Source organism: Carassius auratus, chromosome 20 (genome assembly GCF_003368295.1).
Source record: "Carassius auratus strain Wakin chromosome 20, ASM336829v1, whole genome shotgun sequence".
Classification (NCBI taxonomy): Eukaryota; Metazoa; Chordata; class Actinopteri; order Cypriniformes; family Cyprinidae; genus Carassius; species Carassius auratus.
This window is the reverse complement of record NC_039262.1, coordinates 27,932,948-27,950,439: the sequence shown is the minus strand read 5'-3', so window position 1 is coordinate 27,950,439 and position 17,492 is coordinate 27,932,948. Positions and strand designations below refer to the sequence as shown.

The 17,492-nt window shown below is 38.5% G+C and overlaps 1 protein-coding gene across 1 annotated transcript; it reads left to right on the top strand.

The window, feature by feature from the left end:
- The first annotated feature begins 5,953 nt into the window (after positions 1-5,953).
- LOC113037736 (uncharacterized) lies at positions 5,954-11,150 on the top strand. The gene is made up of 2 exons (XM_026195080.1): positions 5,954-8,116; positions 11,041-11,150. Exons 1-2 carry the CDS (start codon positions 7,162-7,164, stop codon positions 11,148-11,150), a joined length of 1,065 nt encoding a protein of 354 aa, XP_026050865.1. The 5' UTR covers positions 5,954-7,161.
- Positions 11,151-17,492: the final 6,342 nt, after the last annotated feature.

Sequence of the window (17,492 nt, the reverse complement as noted above, 5' to 3'; positions counted from 1 at the left end):
AGTTGTGGTTTCAACGTTGAAACAACATTGATTCAACGTTTAAAGCTGAATGGTTGAAAAACATCAAGCACATGACCAACTTTCAATGTTGAAATATGGTTGAAATAAGGTCAGTTGTGGTTTCAACGTTGAAACAACGTTGATTCAACGTTTAAAGCTGAATGGTTGAAAAACATCCAGCACATGACCAACTTTCAATGTTGAAATATGGTTGAAATAAGGTCAGTTGTGGTTTCAACGTTGAAACAACGTTGATTCAACGTTTAAAGATGAACTGTTGAAAAACTTCCAGCACATGACCAACTTTCAACATTGAAATATGGCTGAAATAAGGTCAGTTGTTTTAATGAAACAACGTTAAAAAATGTTTAATGCTAAATGGTAGTTAAAGGTTAACAAGCTTTTAAATTATTTATATTAAATTATTTAAATTAATTAATTATTTTAATAGCATTTTAAAATATTTTAGTCATGATACCTATTCTAAAATCTAAAGGTATATGTTAAATATTATCATCATTAACAACAATAAAACTAAACTATATACATTTCGCTGCTTTATCACACTGAAACAACTCCCATTGGTAGTTGTATTTTATTACTTCTATCATGATTGGTTAATCTGGCTGTCATTCAGGAAACTGGACAATGAATCGGTTCGCGCCTTTCTACATTTAAAAATATGACCGTTATTGTCGTCTTTCTGTGAGTGAGGCGGCTAACTGTGAGCTGCTGCTCGTTATAACTGACTGCTCTATCGGTCCCGAATTATTTCATATTTGCCTGTACATTTTCTTTTTTATTTTGAGCGAATTTGAGTCGTGACATGTCAATGGAGAACAAAAACTGTGAACACAAGAAGGGTCAGGTGTTCTGCGAGGTCCTGAAAACATCCTGGCAAAATGAGGTAAGAAAATCGCTAACGTTATCTTTATTATCTTTTGAAAATAGTAAAGTATTACCAGAGTTTACAAATGGGTAGTTTAAAGGACATGTAATCTGCAGATGAATAAATACCCGTGTGTCTATTTTTTTGCATTTGCTATTTTTTTTGCACAGCTGATCAAGTTAGGTGCTCACCTAATGTGTTGCTGGTAAGAGAGATTTAGAGATGGTTTAGAGATTTTCCCATATTTTCCTGATATGTATCCCATGCATTAGGTGTGTTATATATGTTTGTATGCTTATAATAGTTTCAAAGTGTTTTCTGAAACATATAAGTGCAAATGTCTGTATTTAAATAATATAATTTTAATGAATTAATGAAAATGAATAAATAAATAAAAGGATTGTTTAAAGCCATTAGGGATGCACGATATTGGATTTTGGCCGATATTCGATATGCCGATATTTTCAAAATAATTTTGGCCGATGCCGATATCGATATATATACAAATATATACTGATATATTTAAACTTTAATTTTACTGAAGAGAAATCCATGTATCTCTTCTGTACTGATTCTACCATAAATTTATTATTTTACAAATGTAGACAGACATTCACATCTGAAAAACAGGTCAATTATTTCACTTGGAGAATATCGGTTTGGCTCATCGGCAGAAATATTCATATCGGCCGATACCGATAATGGTCATTTTAAGCTTTTATCGGCCGATACCGATATTGTGCCGATATTATCGTGCATCCCTAAAAGCCATGGTTCTCAAAGTGTCAGGCCCCCTCTAGTTGTTATGCAGGTGAATCACTAAATTAAACGAAATTAAATAAAAGTTTTTTTTTTGCACATTTAAGTATGTTAGAGTTAAAGTACAGTACAGTTTTGTAACTTTTGTTACATAATTACATTTAAAATTACATTTTAATTTAAACTTTTTTTTATTTACCTGTGTATGTAAGCACAGTTGTAGTGTTAATGTTCAAACATGGTAAAGTGTCTGACAACAATAAATATTCTTATTAGAATAAAACTGCCTCATTTTTTAACTGTAGACCTGTAGCTGAATAGTTTGGTCTACTACGCTGCTGAAATGTAATGTTGGTCATTATGGTGCAACTTAATATTTAATAACAAATATTTTCTGAAGTGGTACTTGGTATAAAAAGTTTGAGAACCAGTGGTTTAAAGAAATGGTATAATATGAAATCCTGCTTTTTAAGAACTTTTCAGTAAACCATTTCTTCTTTCCCCTTGTAGAGTCATCGAGGATCCAGCTTGTTCTTGAAACATTGGTAAGAAATTGTTCATCTGCTTCATTGCACTGTCACTTCTGCTGGAGATGCTTTGACCTTTTGTGATAGGTTTTGATTGTGCTTAGTTTAATAAAAATGTACTGAATTTGATTTGACTTGTTTTACTACACTGTAATGTTAGTGTTCTGATTAAAACAGTGTAACTGGGGGCTCTGAAAACACTGCTTATGAATAATTTGTTAATATTGTAAATTTTCATCTGAATACATTAAATAAGTGTTTAATGAATAGTGTTGTCCACTTTGTTTCCAGCCTCACTGTTACTGAACTGTAAAGTGAAAATATTGTGTGATTTATTTTGCATTCAGTTTTCAGTTAAATATATTTCACAATATCAAAGTTATTGTCAAACATTGTGGACATACCTAAACTCACTGGTTAAATCTTATGTGCCCTCCAGAAGTTTGAGCTCTGCAAGTGAACGACGCCTTGTGGTGCCATCCCAAAGAAGTTCAAAATCACTCTCACGGACCTTTTCCTGGACTGTGCCCAGCTGCTGGAATCACCTCCCAATCTCAATCCGAACTGCTGAGTCTTTACTCATTTTCAAGAAACATTTTAAGACTCATCTTTTTCACCGGAACTTAACCAACTAATGCTAGCACTTTTCCTTCTTTTCTTGTCTTTCATATTAAAAAAAAAAAAAACCTGGCTATGCGTTCTGTACTAGACTAACTGAGACTTGTCATGGCACTTGTATACTGTTGTTGTTCGCTTGTACACCTGACTGCTTCTGTTGTTCTTATTTGTAAGTCGCTTTGGATAAAATCGTCTGTTAAATGATTAAATGTAAATGTTTATACAGGACGGTACAGAAAGTGCACAAGTGGGAGAGAGTGGAGGGGACGGCGTCAGAAAGGACCGAGCGCTGGGACACTTTCAAGGATCACCCGAAGCACAACCACACTGTATACACTAAGGCTGCTGGTTCTAACATTTTAGAGTGCCCTGCGGTAGAAATCTCATTCTGCATTCCCCACGGTAAAGAAGACACAGTCCGGGGGGTTCCCATTAGAAATCAACTGGTGGAAGGTTCCCTTCTCGAACTGTTCAACACATTTTCACGGCACAAATGTACACAACTCTTGTAATGAGACACATTACTAAAACATGTTTTTGACAGAAACTGTAGTTTTCCACCAAAATAAAAGATCCACTGGTTTCAGTCATAAAGGTACAAGGGTTTGTCTTGTAAGTGCTGAAAAAAATATGCATTTTTGTGCCGAATTATTTTACAAAAACCTTTAAATATTATTGTATTTGGATTGTTCTACTACCTGTTTTTAGCATTACCTCCATGCATACTCTGCATAATAAAGTGTGGGATTATTTTCATCTGTTTTATTCAGTATGTTTCCAAAATTTACCTGCTGTTTGACAATTTTGAGCATGTGGTAGTTTATTGAAGTTGTTTGTAAAGCCATTGCTACCAGTCATTAGATTTTTAGCCTTGCATGTAGCTACATTGTTGATCTAAATGCCAACTAGGATCTAGGTGTATTTATACACGGTGCAAGGTACGACGGGGAAACAACGTCGTGTTATCAACGCTGATTAACTTTTCAAAATCAACACCTCATTCAGCTTTCATCCCAGGTCTGCAGCACGACCCTAATTCACCTATAATGCAGGTAAGACGGTGAAACAGCGTCGCGATTTCAACGGTGAATCCACGTCGTGATTTCAACGTTGATCCAATTTGCAAAATCGAAAGGTTTTTCAACGTTGATTCAACCATGGTACCTGACGTTGTTTCAACGTTGAAATGCCGGCTGGGTAACTTTGTAAAAAAAAAATAAAAAGTTGCTACATGTCAGAGAATTTTTACTTTTTTTTCGCAGTTTTCACAAGTCAGTTTAAATGAGTAGAACAGACAGGTACATAACCTTCAATATTTATTGCACGTCAACAGACAGCAAGAGTTTTATCCTGCAAGTGTTTTTGGCCACTAGCTTTGTAGATGCGTGTCACACATTACATGTACACATTACATGCACGTTCTTGCCTTTGACCACAATGAATTTGAAGTAGTGCTTATATCTTCACCTTTAAAATGCCAACGTTTCATCGGATTGCTTCTGACTCGCCATCTCTGCTGCGAATCACAGGCTTGTTCGACTTCATGCAGTTTTGCGCAAACCGATCGTCGGCTGACTTGAAGCAGTGCATGCCGGTTAGAAATTTTGTCCGACTTGATACAGCGCTGACGCCACGTGACTGTGACGTGTGCCGTCAAAGTACCACGAGAGCGATTCGAGAGTAGCCGGAGAACTCAGCCAGCGCAGCTTCTGAAGAGCGGCTGCACAGGTTCTGATGACGACACAACTGATCCACGATTGGCTGGATTCACTGATGACACCAATGACGTGCGTTTCAAGTTTATTGTGAGTCGGCTTCAGTTTCAGAAATTCTCATATGGACTTTTAAAACAGTTCAATACGTTTTTATGTCGTCTTCATCTTATAAATCATATTTATTAAATATTGTTTTACTGTATTTACTTTATTGTTAATATAAAGTTTGTGTATGTTTATTTTGCATGACTTTCTTTTTTATATAGACTTTTTACAGTATTCAGCAGCATAACCTATTCAAATGAGCATTTTTAAGAACTAAAATGTTAATCTAAAAAGCATACAATCTAATGTGGTCATAAATGTATGCTCCTATACAAATGATACTACATAATACATCATGTTCCTCCATTTGTTTGGTTTTTTCATATTCTCTATTTTATTTAGCTGTGTTTATACTTCACCTGCATGTGGTTAGCAAACTGCTAACAACTTGCTGTAACTTCAACTGAACATTTTGACAACATTCTGTTCACTTCCAAATAGTTGGTCTAAATCACAATCCAATATAAATCCAACAGAATTGTGCTTTTCTGTATATGAAAATCAGTGGTGTTATGTTTAAAATGTTAAAAAGCTCAGCAGGAGGGCACTGTAAATCTTGTTGCTGAAACCTTCTTAAAAAACACATACCCACCAGGGAATTTTTTTATAGGTTACTTTTATCATTTTGTATAAGCAGAAACACCCATGTCATACTGATAAAGTATATATCCAATATGGTATCTTGTTTTGCACCCTTCCAAAACACCAATTTATTTTATTTTTTTCAAAACACCACATACACACATTTAAACGCGATCAGGTAAGCAATCGCCACGTGATCTGCCATGACTGACGTAATTGCAGCAAACTACGGGAGCCACAACATGTCCGGCTTCATATCTCCGTTTGCAGCTCCTCCCCACCTGCACGCGGCTACTCTCGCCGATCGGTTGCATCCAGCCGCAGCCGATGTCGAACACACCTATTGTGTAGCTGTTGTGTGTGTGTGTGTGTGTGTGTGTGTTTGGCGCCGCTGGCGCAGCCGCGTGTGCCGACAGGTGTGTAAAAACACTGGCTGTGATTGGCTATCATGAAACACATGACTCTGCCTTAGCCAATCACAACCGCTTATCTCGTCATTAACCCACCTGCTCACTCGCTGTGTGAGCCAGGGGTCCGTTCGGATCGCATAGTTTATTAAATCAATGCATAGTGTAATGATTACGATTCTATTGATGGTGTGACGTCATTGCTACGGAAGGAACGATGTCTGTGAGTACACCTGTGGACAATGAACAATTTTGGGAGGCTTTTAAATACGGGGGCGGGGAAAAGTGGGGACGCGCGGAAATCGACTTCTCTCGTATGTCTCGCGAGCCTTTCCGTTGGAAAGGAGGTGGCGCCAGAGCGGAGGTGTGACGGTCTGAGAGATGGCAGAGGGAAGTGATGTGTCAGGAAGTGAAATCGGAATGGAAGTAGGTGCCAGTGGCGGGGAAAATGAAAAAGATGGTATATGGCATACTCAGAAAGGTAGGCGAAAACGAAAAAAGACTAGAAAGTTAACTGAATCTTCCCAGTCTGATAAGGATGAGGTACACAGTGCGGGATTAGTAGAAGTAGCAACGGAGTTTAAAGTAGTTGTGAAATTGATTAAAGAGGGCGAGTCGTTTAGTAAATGGAATCCGGTTAAGCTTACAAAAGAGATAAACACTCTGGTTGGAAAAGTGAAATGTGCGAAAATCTTGCGGGATGGGTCTTTGTTAATCATCTGTAATGATGTCAAACACAAAGAGAGAGCACTTAGTATGAGTAAAGTTTTAGGTGAAAATGTGAGTGGAAAATTGCTGGACAGTGGAAAGTATTTACGTGGTGTCATTACAGGCATTCCACCTGAGGTCCCAGTCGAAGAAATTAAAACCAATGTATCTGGAGGAAAGGTTGTAGAAGTTAGACGACTAAAAATGAACAGAAATGGGGAAAGGAGTGATAGTTTTTCAGTCATGTTGAAATTTGAAGAGAGGGTTCTACCAGATAAAGTCTATGTTGGATACATGAGTTATGGTGTTCGGCCGTTTATTCCTCCACCACTTCGATGTTTTAAATGTCAAAAGTTTGGACACGTAGCAGCAGTATGTAAGGGGAAGCAGAGATGTGGGAGATGTGCTGGGGATCATGAATATGGGAAATGTGAGGAAGGAGCTGCCTTGAAATGTTGTAACTGTGGAGGTGAACATAGCTCAGCTTACAGGGGATGTACAGTTAGCAAAAGAGCTGAAGAGGTACAGAAGGTTAAAATCCAAACTGGGGTCTCATTTGCGGAAGCGGCTAGGAAAATACCTGCTCAATCAACTGTACAGGTGAATAAAACAGCGGCTGTAGAGGCATGCAGTTCTGCTTGTCAGGGATGCAGTAAGATCAAAGAAGATACTCTACTCATGAGAAAAGATGATTTTGTTTTGTTCATGGTAGAGATTATTAATTGTACTGCTCAAGTCGAAAGGAAGACGGAAAAAATTAAAATAATTGTAAAAGCAGCGCAGAAGTACCTCGGTTTTAAAAATACTAGCTGGGAATTAGTGGAAGAGAGATTAAATGAGAGTCAATTTTCATGTCAACCTCAAACATGGAGTGGTGTACCGTCTGTCTCATGATAATTATTCTCCAGTGGAATGCGAGAAGTCTCATCAGCAATGGTCTAGAGTTTAAGAAGTACATCTCTGATTTGGGAGATAGGCCCCATATAATATGTATTCAGGAGACATGGCTCAAACCTCAGTTAGATTTTATTATTCAAGGTTACACAGCAATAAGAAATGATAGGAAGGATAGACAAGGTGGGGGAGTAGCAACATTTGTTCAAGATGGTTTGAGGTACAAAGTTGAAAATATGGGACAGGAGTATGAATCAGTAGTTGTTAAAATCTGGATGGGTAATGATCAAGTTTCAGTGGTTAATTTTTATAATCCTAATAAGAGGTTGAGTATTGAGGACCTAGGTGCTGTAAGTGGACAGATTCAAGGAAAGATAGTATGGTGCGGTGATTTTAATTCTTATAATGTATTATGGGGAAGCCTGAATACAGATGCAAATGGTGTGATTATTGAGGAGTTCCTTGAATTGAATTCGCTTGTTTGTGTTAATGATGGTAGAGGTACAAGATATGATTGCTGTAGAAACACAGAGAGTTATTTGGATTTAACATTTATATCGAGTGGAATGGCAGGTATTACATCATGGGAGGTGTTAAGTGACTTACCTATGGGTAGTGATCACTTCCCCATAATTATAACAGTTGGAATTGATGTAATTAAAGAAGATGAAGTGCGGGTACCGAGATGGAGGTTAGATAAAGCCAACTGGGAATTATTTCAAGTTTTAGCTGAGAGCAAGTGTGATGAATTATATGAAAGATGTTTGAATGATGTGGAGTTACTTAACTCTGAATTTGTGTCTAATATTCTTCAGGTGGCTGAGATCTCAATTCCAAAGACTGGTGGAAGAGGAATTAAAAAGTCTGTACCATGGTGGAATGAGCAGTGTAGCGCTGCAATAAAAGAGAGAAGTAAGACATTTGAGCAGATAAGGAAGAATCATACACTTAAGGCTTTAGTCCAGTATAAAAGAGCGCAGGCTATTGTTAGAAAGACTGTTAGAGCTGCAAAAAAGGCTTTCTGGAGGGAATATTGTAATACAATTGGGAGAGAAACTAAGTTGTCAGATGTATGGGGAGTTATTAGGAAAATGAATGGTGTTAAAAGGAATTATTCTATGCCTGTTTTGCTTTGTAATGGACAGACTGCTGTTAGTAATAAAGAAAAAGCAGAGTTGTTGGTGGAGACTTTAGTTAAAGTACACAGTTCTGAGAAATTGTCAGACACCGCTAAGTGCTGTAGAGAAGAGGCTTTAGCTGAAAATCCAGGAGTTATTGTTAGGAAAAGAATTACAAGTCGGGATCTTGATATGCCTTTTTCAATTTTTGAATTGAAGAAGGCTGTCTCTAATGTGAAGCAATCTACACCTGGCAAGGATGGTATTTGCTACTCTATGCTTGGACATTTAAGTGACAGGTCTCTTAATGTTGTCCTGAAGCTTTTCAATCTGGTTTGGGAAACAGGAAGGATTCCTGGTGTGTGGAAACAGGCAGTCATAGTGCCAGTGCTGAAGCCTGGTAAGAGTGCAAATGACCCTTCTAATTACAGGCCCATTGCGCTTACCTCGCAGTTAGGGAAAACAATGGAGAGAATAGTAACAGATAGGCTGACATATTATATGGAAAGTAATAACTTGTTCTGCCCTTTTCAAAGTGGTTTTCGTAAGGGAAGAAATACGATGGACGCAATTCTATGTCTGGAGTCAGAAGTGAGAAAAGCCCAGACAAACAAAGAAATAGTGGTTGCTGTCCTGTTTGATATAGAGAAAGCTTACGATATGTTGTGGAAGGAGGGATTGTTGATGAAGTTTGAGAAACTTGGTATTGGAGGTAAGCTTTATAATTGGGTACTGGATTTTTTATTTGGAAGGAAAATTGAGGTTAGAGTTGGCACGGCCTATTCTAGTACATATGCTGTAGAGAATGGTACACCGCAAGGGAGCGTCTGCAGTCCAGTACTTTTTAACATAATGATAAATGACATTTTCGATCGAATTGACAGAAGTATAGGCAGGTCTTTATATGCAGATGACGGAGCCCTTTGGATGCGGGGACGTAATCTGAAGTACATGGAAAAGAAGATGCAGGATGCAATCGTGGTGGTGGAGGAGTGGGCAAATAAGTGGGGCTTTAGAATGTCTGTTACTAAAACCCAAGTTATTTGTTTTTCAAGACGACATAAAGACATTACATTAAAACTTTATGAGCAAAAGTTAGAACAAGTGAGTGTTGTGAAGTTTTTGGGAGTTATATTTGACGAGAAACTTACATGGAAACAGCATATAGAGTATGTTCAAATTAAGTGTAAAAAAGTCAATAATTTGTTGAGGTGTTTGTCTGGTCATAACTGGGGAGCTGCAAAAGGGGCATTGTTGAGGATTTACCAGACTCTCATGAGGTCTTCCCTAGATTATGGCTGTTTATCATACATGGGAGCAGCTGAAAGTCATTTGATTAGGTTGGACAGAGAACAGTCACAAGGGTTGCGTATTTGTTGTGGAGCTTTTAGATCGTCTCCTATTGCTGCTTTGCAGGTTGAGACTGGAGAACTTCCAATGCGGTTAAGGAGAGTTAAGCTAATGTATGCGTACTGGGTCAATCTCCAGGGTCATAGCTGTGTTCACCCAGCAAAAGCTGTGTTGAATGATTGTTGGGAACATCAGAAGTCTAACTACTATAGTTTTGGGTGGATTGTAGATAAAAAAGCCCAGAATGTAGGCCTGACGCAATTTAAGTTCAGTTCGACAGTACCATGTTCATCAATACCTCCATGGCTGTTTATTATGCCAGTAGTGGACTTGCAGCTACAACTGGCATTGAAAAAGGAAAGTAGCGGTAACCCAGAATGGCTTGTTGTTCAAAATTACTTTGAGCAGTTTAAAGAACACCTAGTACTGTATACTGATGGGTCTAAAGATCCAAACAATGGCAGAACAGGAGCGGCAGTGAATATTCCACAATATAACATCAAAATTAAAAGAAGAACTTCTGATTATCTTGCCGTGTATACTGTCGAACTCACTGCCATTGCTTTAGCTCTTAATTGGTTGGTTATGAATTATATTGGGGGCATAAACAGAGCTGTAGTTGCCTCAGACAGTCAAGCTGCATTATTGAGCATAAAAACAGGAAAGTCATGCAGACTAGATCTAATATACAAAGTTTACCATATATTGTTCCAGCTGCATAGTAAAGGTCTTTATGTTCAGTTTGTTTGGGTCCCTGCCCATGTAGGTATTGATGGAAATGAAGAGGTGGATATTCTAGCTAAACAGGCCTTGAAATTGGATGAGGTTAACATCAATGTCCCTCTATGCAAAGCTGAAGGGAAATCTATTATTCAGGAAAAAGTGATTGGGATGTGGCAAGAGCAGTGGGATAATAATGACACTGGCAGACATCTTTACTGTGTGCAAAGAAATGTGTGAGGGGGAAGATCTAGGGATGGAAGTAGGAGAGAAGAGGCAGTGATGACACGTTTAAGAATTGGCCATTCAGGTCTCAATAGATCTTTACTCCGTATAGGGAAACATCAGACAGGAGGTTGTGATTATTGCGGTCAGCCAGAAACAGTTGAACATGTCCTAATAGAGTGTAATAATTATATGGAAGAGCGTAGTTGTTTAACATCAGTCCTATATAAAGAAGGGAAAGCGCTTACTTTAGTTAATTTATTAGGAGATGTATCTAAAACTGTTAAAAATCAAGTTATGAGGTTTCTCAAAAATACGGGGTTGTTCTACCGTATTTAATATGTACATATTTATATAATAAGTATGCGCATAGGTGAATAATTCCCTCTGACTATTCTCGACGACCACACTCCTGTCTGGTAGATGGCGGTAAATGCACCTTAAGTTGGTTTGCCAACCGCCAGTTAAACTCTAAAAGAAGAAGAAGAAGAAGAAGAAGTGGGGACGCGCTGATGCCTAATAATGAACTGTGAAAGAGACTGAGACGCTGTGTTTGTTAAGCCTGCCGGGTTCACAAAAGCAAGGGATCCGTTGCGTTCGTGGTTGGCTAGCACCACCGTCGTGAAGAAAACCGGGGTCCCACTTATTGGCCCGGAGGTAGACAGTGGGGGGTAAACTTAGATAGATAGGGAAGCGAGTGTAGGTGGACTTGGCAGGCTGTTTGAAAGAAACCTTCTCAGCATTTCCGCGGAGGGGAAGGTTGAGTCCTCACAGTGACGGCAGGGTGTCGTTGGACGTGGACAGGGAAGTCCGAAGTTATTTTATTATTACAGAGTTGTGTGGGTTGTGGTTGTACTCAGTCATTTGTGATTACTGTCCTCCTGAAGTATGTTGATTGCCTGTGCTGGTTATTTTACATATAGCATGTGATTTAGGTTTGGAGTTTCTAATTAAGTGTGCTGTGTATGAGATTTCACTTAATTTATTGTGTGCTGTGAATTTGGAGAGTGTACTTGGGTTCTCTTTTAAATGTGTGTCACGGTTTAATGAAATATGACCAGTGTGTGTAATCAGGATATTTAAGTGAGACAATGCCAAATGGCTGCTATTGTTAATAAAAAGTATTCTTTGATAATTCTTGGTCTTGAGTGTTTTGAGTGCTCCTCCCGGACCAGACCGGGTTGAAATTAAAGGTGGTGGCAGAATAGGTGTTTAGTCTGCATTACCAGTGGCCCCTAGCGGTGGCAAAATTTATTACAATAGTAACGCACCGCATTTAACGTTCAGTAACGTTAACGACGTTGTAACGACGGGAAAAGTTATTAGTTAGATTACAGTGTTACTGAAAAAATAATGTCGTTACCTAACGCCGTTCTTTTAAACGCCGTTATTCCAAACACTGATGATCACTGATCATAATATAGATGTGCTCTGTTTGAAAGAAAACTGGCTAAAACCTGATGATTACATTATTTTAAATGAGTCCACACCCCAAGATTACTGTTATAAACATGAGCGGCGTCTAAAAGGCAAAGGGGGAGGTGTTGCTTCAATTTATAACAACGTTTACAGGATTTCTCAGAGGGCAGGCTTCAAGTATTACTCGTTTGAAGTAATGGTGCTTCATATAACATTATCCAGAGAAACCAATGTTAATGATAAATCCCTTGTTATGTTTGTACTGGCTACTGTTTGCAGGCCACCAGGGCACCATACAGACTTTATTAAAGAGTTTGGTGATTTTACATCCGAGTTAGTTCTGGCTGCAGATAAAGTCTTAATAGTTGGTGATTTTATTATCCATGTCAATATTGAAAAAGATGCATTGGGATCAGCATCTATAGACATTCTGAACTCTATTGGTGTTAGACAACACGTTTCAGGACCTACTCATTGTCGAAATCATACTCTAGATTTAATACTGTCACATGGAATTGATGTTGATAGTGTTGAAATTATTCAGCCAAGTGATGATATCTCAGATCATTATTTAGTGCTGTGCAAACTTCATATAGCCAAAATTATAAATTCTACTTCTTGTTACAAGTATGGAAGAACCATCACTTCTACCACAAAAGACTTTGTAAGTTATCTTCCTGATGTATCCGAATTCCTTAGCATATCCAAAACCTCAGAACAACTTGATGATGTAGCAGAAACTATGGACTCTCTCTTTTCTAGCACTTTAAATACAGTTGCTCCTTTACGCTTAAGGAAGGTTAAGGAAAACAGTTTGACACCATGGTATAATGAGCATACTCGCACCCTAAAGAGAGCAGCCCGAAAAATGGAGCGCAGCTGGAGGAAAACAAAACTATAGGTATTTCGTATTGCTTGGCGGGAAAGTAGCATATCCTACAGAAAAGCATTAAAAACTGCTAGATCTGATTACTTTTCTTCTCTTTTAGAAGAAAACAAACATAACCCCAGGTATTTATTCAATACAGTGGCTAAATTAACGAAAAATAAAGCCTCAACAAGTGTTGACATTTCCCAACACCACAACAGTAATGACTTTATGAGCTACTTTACTTCTAAAATCGATAATATTAGAGATAAAATTGCAACCATTCAGCCGTCAGCTACAGTATCACATCAGACAGTGCACTATAGACCCCCTGAGGAACAGTTCCACTCATTCTCTACTATAGGAGAGGAAGAATTGTATAAACTTGTTAAATCATCTAAACCAACAACATGTATGTTAGACCCTATACCATCTAAGCTCCTAAAAGAGGTGCTTCCAGAAGTCATAGATCCTCTTCTGACTATTATTAATTACTCATTATCATTAGGATATGTCCCCAAAACCTTCAAACTGGCTGTTATTAAGCCTCTCATCAGAAAACCACAACTTGACCCCAAAGAACTAGTTAATTATAGACAAATCTCGAATCTCCCTTTTCTGTCCAAGATACTAGAAAAGGTGGTATCCTCACAATTATATTCCTTCTTAGAGAATAATGGTATATGTGAGGATTTCCAGTCAGGATTTAGACCGTATCATAGTACTGAGACTGCTCTCCTTAGAGTTACAAATGATCTGCTCTTATCATCTGATCGTGGGTGTGTGACGAGTGGGGCGGGGCCGAGAGACATGGGAACGAGGAGTGAGGCCAGGTGTAGTGATTGGAGATGAGCTACACCTGCGCCCCACCACCGGTCTCGAATCCCACGTAGGAGATGGAAGGATATAAAACTGGAGAGACGACCATTAAGGAGGAGAGAGGACCAGGCCTGGGCCTTATTTTATGTTTGGCTTTTTATTTGAGCGCCCCAGTCATCCGTGAGGGGCTGGTGCGCTGTTTTGTGTTTATTTTGGAATTATTAAAATGTTATTTGATTGTCCGCCGGTTCCCGCCTCCTTCTTCCCGATGATTTGGAAGTTTTATTATTACAGGGTGTATCTCTCTAGTAGTTTTATTGGATCTTAGTGCTGCATTTGACACAATTGACCACAACATTCTTTTGCATAGACTTGAACACTTTGTTGGCATCAGTGGAAGTGCATTAGCATGGTTTAAATCGTACTTATATGACCGCCATCAGTTCGTAGCAGTGAATGAAGATTTATTGTATTGATCACAAGTGCAGTATGGAGTACCTCAAGGCTCAGTACTAGGGCCGCTACTCTTCACGCTTTATATGTTACCCTTGGGAGATATCATCAGGAAACATGGTGTTAGCTTTCACTGTTATGCTGATGATACTCAGCTCTATATTTCTTCGTGGCCTGGTGAAACACACCAATTTGAAAAACTAATGGAATGCATAGTCGATATACTGTAAAAAACTGGATGACGAGTAATTTCTTATTGCTAAATTCAGAAAAAACTGAGGTGTTAATTATAGGACCTAAAAACTCTGCTTGTAATAAATAAATATTATATAATAAATATTGCTTATTACTTATAAATCCCTGAATGGTTTAGCACCTCAGTATTTGAATGAGCTCCTTTTACATTATACTCCTCTACGTCCGCTACGTTCTCAAAACTCAGGCAATTTGATAATACCTAGAATATCAAAATCAACTGCGGGCGGCAGATCCTTTTCCTATTTGGCGCCTAAACTCTGGAATAACCTACCTAACATTGTTCGGGAGGCAGCCTGGAATTGAACTACTGGTTTCGTCTGGTCAGAGGAGAACTGACCCCCAATTGAGCCTGGTTTCTCCCAAGGTTTTTTTCTCCATTCTGTCACCGATGGAGTTTCGGTTCCTTGCCGCTGTCACCTCTGGCTTGCTTAGTTGGGGTCACTTCATCTACAGCGATATCATTGACTTGATTGCAAATAAATGCACAGACACTCTTTAAACTGAAATGAGATGACATAACTGAATTCAATGATGAACTGCCTTTAACTATCATTTTGCATTATTGAGACACTGTTTTCCAAATGAATGTTGTTCAGTGCTTTGACGCAATGTATTTTGTTTAAAGCACTATATAAATAAAGGTGACTTTGACTGTTTTCAGGAAGGAGATTTGGTGTTGATGGCAATTGAAGGAGGCAACATCTTCAAGACAAAACCTTGACCTCATGCAACATCATCAAATGTTGCAATCACCCTCAGGAGGTACACAAGCAAAAGCTAAATGATACATTTTCAATGATCAATTTCTATTTTACTAAATAAAGTCGTCGTTTTTGCTATTTTTGGACCAAAATTTATTTTCGATGCTTCAAAAAAATTCTAACTGACCCTCTGATGTCACATGGACTACTTTGATGATGTTTTTCTTACCTTTCTGGACATGGACAGTATACTGTACACACAGCTTCAGTGGAGGGACTGAGAGCTCTCGGACTAAATCTAAAATATCTTAAACTGTGTTCCAAAGATAAACGGAGGTCTTACGAGTTTGAAATAACATGAGGGTAAGTTATTAATTACATAATTTTGCTATCTGGGTGAACTAACCCTTTAATTATAGACAAATCTCAAATCTCCCTTTTCTGTCCAAGATACTAGAAAAGGTGGTATCCTCACAATTATATTCCTTCTTAGAGAAAAATGGTATATGTGAGGATTTCCAGTCAGGATTTAGACCGTATCATAGCGTTGAGACTGCTCTCCTTAGAGTTACAAATTATCATCTGATCGTGGGTGTATCTCTCTATTAGTTTTATTGGATCTTAGTGCTGCGTTTGACACAATTGACCACAACATTCTTTTGCATAGACTTGAACACTTTGTTGGCATTAATGGCTTTAGTATGGTTTAAATCTTACTTATATGACCACCATCAGTTCGTAGCTGTAACAGAAATGAGTCGAACCAGACAAACCAGACAAATTAAAGAGTCTATCAAAGCTGTGTTTGGAACACGAGCCAAATTCCTCAGGAATTCATAAAACATTCTGTGCCACAAGTCCCAAGGAAGATAACCAACCAACCAACCAACTTGTTCACACAACAGCTTTCAACATTAACACCACTAGAACAATTATTGACAATTTTAATTCACAGAAGAGATTGTCAAATTTGTTGTTCGTAATTGAAATGCAACGCTGGACATCACATGAAAACCCATGAGAGTACTGCACAAGTTCCATTGACTTCCCCCACCCAGCAGAACCAGACTGAAATTCCTAAGGGGGAAGGGCTTTAAACCTCTGTCTTCACAGAACATCCCTATGTCAGAGAATGACAAAGAAACTGTCTTTTGTATATATATATATATATATATATATATGGACCAAAATGAACTCCAAAATGACTTCTAAATGAATATCATTCCATAGCTTAACTCCATATTCATTTATGTGTAACCCACACATTCGACTATCATGTATAATCACTTATTGTGTATGTCTTTTGATAACTATAGGATACATAGTCATGTCTAGTATTGATATAATCGAATCTGCTTGCTTGATATTGTCCTGACAATCATTTATTGGTCAAATCTATCATATTTGGATATAGGAATCATGTCCAACATTAGACCCTGCAAGAGTGGGAAAATTTGGACCACATGGTTGGTAAGATAAACATATGATTTATGATACCCCCGAGCCAAGACAATATCTGATTGGTCAAGACAACATTTGAGGTGTGGCCAACAGGTCAGTTTAAATACTTAGGACACCATAAAATCTTTGCTTTTAGTCCTAGCCTTGCTTTTGCTATCAGTCATGCCAGCTTTTAGTCTCTAGCTATGCTGCTGCTATTCATCATGTGGCTTTTAGTCTCTAGTTATGCTTCTGCTATTAGTCATGCCTGCGCTTAGCATTTAGCTTATAGCTTTGCTACCTAGCTTTAGCTTCTCTAGTCATGCTGTTTAGTCATCACTGTTTGAGCGCGGTTCCAGCGTGCTTCGGCCTGCAAGCCTGCTGCTACTTAGCCACGATCAGAAGGAACACAACCTTGTTTCGTCAAACTTTATTTCTTTTCTTTTCTGTTTGAGAGTTTCGTGTTCTGAGTTAAGTTTTGTAACGTCGAGTCTCCGACACCTGACCTCGGGTGCCACTTCAACTTCAACCAGCGCACACGACTCTGCACTTTCAGCCAACGCCCAACAACCACGTGCTTCCCAGGACGTCACTTCAGCGACTACTGAACTTCCAGCCAATCAACGACACCGGGATACCCCTTTCAACGGGAGTCCCTTTCACAGGAAACCAAGCCAATGTACCCTCAGACATTTGTGCTGGTGTATCTAATATAATTTTAACCCCATTGAGGAACTCAACGTGAGCGTTAATTACGTGATTGATGGTTGTTCATGTCTATGCAATTTAACGTATTGCTGTAAACTTGGGATTCCATATTTCCATTCTCTTAAACTCATCTTTCTCTAACTTTCGATCTTCCTGCAACTTGTGTGAATGTGTGTGTGCGTGCGTTTATGTGTTAGATTAGTTTATAT